Genomic DNA, 5311 nt, shown 5'->3' with positions numbered 1-5311 from the left:
CTAGCTTGTCTAGCTCTTTCTTTACTGCTTCTTTCATCGGTATGGGAATCCGACGAGGAGTAGACACCATGTACGGGACGGCATCCGGTACTAAGCGTATCGTGTGTTCACCGGCCAGGGATCCCGTAGCTTTGAACAGTTTGGGATACTTCGCTTCAACGTCTTTGACGCTCTCTATTTCGTCCAAGAATCTAACGATGCCTAAGACATTGACCGCTGGGAACCCAAGAAGGGGAGTTCGCAGATTGCGGACGACGTAGATAGTCTGTCGTGAGCAGTTACCTTTCTAGGTGACGTTCGCGTGGAACTTGCCAACAGTGCAAATTCTTGCATCGCTCGGCCCTCGAAGATTTTCTGCTTCGTCTAGAGAGCCTGGAAACTTATCGCTGACTACAGTCACTTCCGCTCCCGTATCAACTCTCATTCGAAGTTCCTGACCATTTATCTGCACAGTCACGAAGAGCGCAGACAACGTGTTCTTCGACTGTTCGAGCGTGCCCAAGAAAGGATCGCTATCGGGTGCGGCAAGGACGTCGAGTTTCTTGGCGTCGCGTTTTTTGATGCGGCATGCTTTTTCGAAATGTCCTAACTTTTGACAAAAACGGTATTTTTCTCATTGGGCGGGACAACTTGTCCTGGGATGCAGAGGACCAGCGCAGTAACTGCACCTCTTGCTGTTTGCAGTCCTTTGACTGGTTGAGGCTTCGTTCTGTCTAGCGGTCTTTTTCTGTTTCACGGCCGAAACGCATGCTTCGGGGCTTGCGGACTCTTGCCTTGCTAGTTCGGCTTGTTGTTTCTTTACTGTTTCGCTTGTCCGAGCTTTCGATAGAGCTACGTGTAACGTCAGCTTTGGATCCATTTGAAGCTCCTCTGAGAGAGTTTGGTCCAAAAGACCGACTACGAATCGATCTCGGATATGTGGTTCTTTCATGTCCTTGAACTCGCAACGCTCTGCTAGCCTGTGTAGCTCGGTCGCAAATTGGTCTACCGTTTCTCCCATTTGCTGTCGGCGTTGGTTGAAACGGGCACTCTCGTACACCGTGTTCTTGGTGTGAACGAAGTATGCGTCTAACCTTGACTTTATCAGGTCAAACTTCTTGAATTCTTCGTCTTTTACGCCTACTGAACGCAGAATTTCTCGCGACTTCCGGCCCATCGTATAAAGAAGAGTTTCTACTTGAACTTCCTCAGGTTTCTCGTGCAGGCCCGATGCGAATCTGTAGTCGCCGAACTTGTCTATCCAAGCAGGCCAGTCAGCGCCGTTGTGGAAGTCGAACGGCTTCGGAGGCTTGAGTCCTGCCATGTCGGCGTGGCGCCGGCTGCTGCTGTGGTGGCGAGGTCAACGCTGCTTCGGTCGTTGCTTAGGGGCTCGTACTCGTCGTTAGCGGCATTCCGTCGGAACCGGTCGGAATCCACCCACTTCTGACACCATGTCAGACAAGCCGTCGTGGGTGAGCAAAGAACCCTCTCGTTTATTCAGACACCAGTGAATATATACAGATGATTCGGGTCATGTGACCAGTGATAACAGTTCGCGAGGAATCGGCCCGTCGGCGCGTTATCAGGATGACACCACACTCAGCAGTCGCGCACACAGCTATGGCCGCCAGTGAATACTCCCTGTAGTCCCGCGCGGTCGCCTCACAGACACTCGCACGAAGCACACCACAAGCACAGATGAAGTCCAAAGCGCACCTTTTGCACACGGCACTCCGGCGGTGACACCAGGCTCCCCCACTGCGCATTTGCGGCACTCCCGCCGGTTTCACGGCTTCTGTGACGAAGCATCTGCGTTGCTGTGCTTTTCTTTGTGTTTTATTTCCGAGGTGCGTCCGCCTTGACCTCGAGCGGCGCTTGAGTGGTGACGTATTTTTATTGCCATCTTTCGGGGACAACGACGCCGCATTTTCTCCTAATGGCACATATAATAGTTTCGCTTTAAAATGGGGCGATCGTACTGAGCGTATAAGTGAGGCCGTTCCTGTTTACGCCTCTTGAGAACAGGGCCCTTCACTGGAGTTCTCATGTATAATTTGCAAAGACATCGAACTATAGGGGTCGCATTGTCCAGCTTGTTTTCTACAGAACTCAGTGCTTACCCAACACGAGAAATGGGACTGGATTCTTTACGAAATCTACAAAATGTCCCCGCTCAAAAAAAAAAAAAAAAAAGTCCAGCGTTTTTATTTTTTGGTTGGAGAAATAAACTATGCATCCCGGAACGTTTATTATCCCTCCAAATGTCGCGCTACAGATGCGAATCAGATGCCACGGATTTTAGGAATAGCCGTTATCTTATTCAAAAAGTTATACGTGATTTCCTGAAATGGTCAATCGAAAACGGGGTCCATTTTGGCCGGTTTTCTGTAACTGGTACCGTAAAGATCCATGTAATCAAGAGCTCTGTCGGTAGCCATTTTCCTAATGAAAGTGCAGAAAATCACTAGTAACCTTTGAATAAGAATAACGGTCAATGATGAAACTTTGGCATCTCGTTCGAACCTCTAGTACTAGATGTGGGAGAATGGTCGTTCGACAACGCATACTAGTCTACTTTTGCAGTACTTTACACCGAGTACTTCGAGGGATTGCGTGGCACATATTGGAATGCCTGGCTAACTCAGCGTTCGGAAGGGGTCTTGTGTTCGATAGACCCTTTACAAAACGCGCACGCCATCTAGCGGCTGCGCCAATTACCCGAGCGCGCATTTGTTTTGGCGCGTATAATCTGAGAAATAGCTGAACACGAGGTTTCTGTCAGCGTTCAGCGTGAACTAAGGCTCAACTCATATACCGGGACCGAGTGCTACTTCAGCGTTCGGCCGGGACGCCGATCCAGTCACACCCTTCGTGCCCAAGGAATGGCGACCGCCAATGTTGCCCGGTGAACTTTTGATAACGGACTATTGGTGCTTCACTGATTAAACACGAGCCCACGTCGAACGCTCACGCAGCCTTCGGCCATGGTCACCCAACCTACATCAGTAATACAGAAAGGTAATTCATGTTGTTCTTGCCACTTGGGTTTAGCTCTCAGTTAAACTGCTAGAGGGAGCGCAACGGCTGAATCTCTTCTCCAATATAAGGTGGCTTGGTACTGCCACTGCCATAGCCTCCTTTATACTCACAGAGCCTGGCTGATTAATGACGGGGCCATAAAGTGCCCGGTTGCTGATTTAGAGCGCGAGGATCTGGCAGAACTGAGCATCAAAGAGCAATTTCGAACCTGGACGTCAGCGCACAGCTTGTACAGTGGCGAGGACCCGAAACACACTTGTTCGCTCGGGAGAAGTGTGTGTCGGCGTCTTGCCACAGCGGGGTGGCAGTCATGTGGCTCTTCTCTCATTCGTTGTCTGCCGCTCCACCTTTTCCATTTCTGCGACTGCTGCTCATGACGATCTGCCAAACTTTGTCAGTATATAGGAGGCTATGATGCTGCAATCGAAAGCGCATTAAAGATAATTTTGTTATCTCGGTGCAAAAGCGTAAAGGATGAGACCGTTTCCGTGGCTGTTATGCGTCACAAGAAAAAAAAAAGAAGAAACGTTTCCGAGGAACGCAAAAAAAAAGGAAGTGAAAAAAACACGCTAGTTTTCAAGAACCATCTTTTATTTCAACATGGCCGAGCCCTCCCGAAAACAAGGACTAAAAAGACGTAGAACTTTCTGTATGATCGTAACCCACATTCGTCCTCGAGACCACAGGAAGAACGTTTTTTTTCTTCTCCTCTTCGCTTCGATATCTAAACCTAACAACCAGCGCTATGAAAACCGCCGTCGTAAGTACGCAGAGGGCAGCCACACCGCCGGCAAACGCCCTATCCAAGTAAGGCTTAGACTCGACGGTGTAGACTTCCACGAATGTGAGTCCGGCAGATCTACCGGGACCGCCTCCGTCCGCCAGGGACGTGCAATAGTACAAGCCGCAGTCGTCGTTGGTCAGGTCCTGGATGAACAGAGCGCCCGTTTCCTCGTTGACCATCACCCTGTCTCTGGTCTCGATGAACGTGCCATTGGGGTAGTACCAGAAGGTGAAACTCGGGCTCGAGAACGTGGAGCTGGGGCACGTGACGGACAGGTTGGCAGGCGGCACCAAGCGGACGCGCTTGTGACTGGCGTTGCCCTTGCTCAGTGCCAGGCTTGAGACTAGAAGCGTGAGGATCAGGATTGTACGCATTCTTGCGCTGATCCGCTGAAGGGTAATAGATGCTTCGTTTGAGTTGTGTGCGTATGAAGCATAGTCACTTACAAGGTGAGAATGGTAGGGTGTTTCTTTCGAAAGTCCGGCATCCTGCAGGAGCTCGTTGCCTTCTGTGGTGCTTTTGCCTGCTCGTGAACACTTGAGACTCACGAGAAGCCGAAGGTGTTATCAAAGGTACGAAGCTCGCTCTGCATGTGGGACAACTAAAAGCCGTCCCCGGAGTTCTCACCAAGTCGGTGACTAGCTTCGATAATACTTTGGCGTGTCGTGAGCATCGAGTTTGCGTGTGCAGCCAGTGCACGACGGAAGGCAACAAGCGCGTACTGGAGGCTATACATTCTAAAGGAAAGGGCCTACCGTTCCTAACCTATCAGTTACTATAGGATAAACCTTAAATGCAGGGTCTCCCAGCGTCAGTGAAATTTCGGGATAGGTATGATACGCCTGATCGTGCAGCTCTCGTCCCATACTTTAGACTTCGTACCTTTTTGTTATTTGTGGTCTTTGCAGCCGGTGTGTAGAGGTGATTCCGTCAAAGAAGAAAATTCGTAGCAACAAATCTCTTCCGGGAGGAAGGATTGCATTTTACCGTCATGTCATTGTAGTCCTTATTTGGCCATTCATTGTATATAACTCCGGCCGAAACGTCGAAGATTAAATCGTCCGTTGTTGCTGTTTTCACTAAGGGTTTTTTCTTCTCAGTTTTATATATATATATATATATATATATATGGGGTGTTTTTGTTTAGCTGCACCAAATTTTCAAAAAAAGGGAGCGTGAGATAGACTAATTTAAGCCCTGGGGAAGTGTTAATGGCCATGGCGGCCACTAAAACAAAAATGAGATTAGGTAATTAGTTAGATAATTAACTAAAATTTTTAACGAACTTTTTAATTTTTTACTTGAGGGCACATAATGTATTTAGAGAATTGAAGCTCGACATCAATATCATCTAGCCCTGCAATCAAAGTTTGGTTAAAAATGTTGTAGTAGGTTACGAGGTTACGAGGTCAATAAATGTCACTTTGGTACACGGCGTCAAACCGAAACTAAACGAGAAAGAGCGCCGGTAAAGTAATCACTCCGCCCTTCTGGCCCCCATGGATCGTC

The 5311-nt window shown here is 48.8% G+C and overlaps 1 protein-coding gene across 1 annotated transcript; it reads right to left on the bottom strand.

The window, feature by feature from the left end:
* Positions 1-3608: 3608 nt before the first annotated feature.
* LOC121833498 lies at positions 3609-4187 on the bottom strand. The gene has a single exon (XM_042286833.1). The coding sequence runs from the start codon at positions 4174-4176 to the stop codon at positions 3646-3648; it is 531 nt and encodes a 176-aa protein (XP_042142767.1). The 5' UTR covers positions 4177-4187; the 3' UTR covers positions 3609-3645.
* Positions 4188-5311: the final 1124 nt, after the last annotated feature.

This window comes from Ixodes scapularis, unplaced genomic scaffold (assembly GCF_016920785.2).
Source record: "Ixodes scapularis isolate PalLabHiFi unplaced genomic scaffold, ASM1692078v2 PGA_scaffold8__174_contigs__length_109621045, whole genome shotgun sequence".
In the NCBI taxonomy this organism is placed as follows: domain Eukaryota; kingdom Metazoa; phylum Arthropoda; class Arachnida; order Ixodida; family Ixodidae; genus Ixodes; species Ixodes scapularis.
Note: the sequence above shows the minus strand (reverse complement) of the source record. Positions and strands in the feature narration are given on the sequence as shown.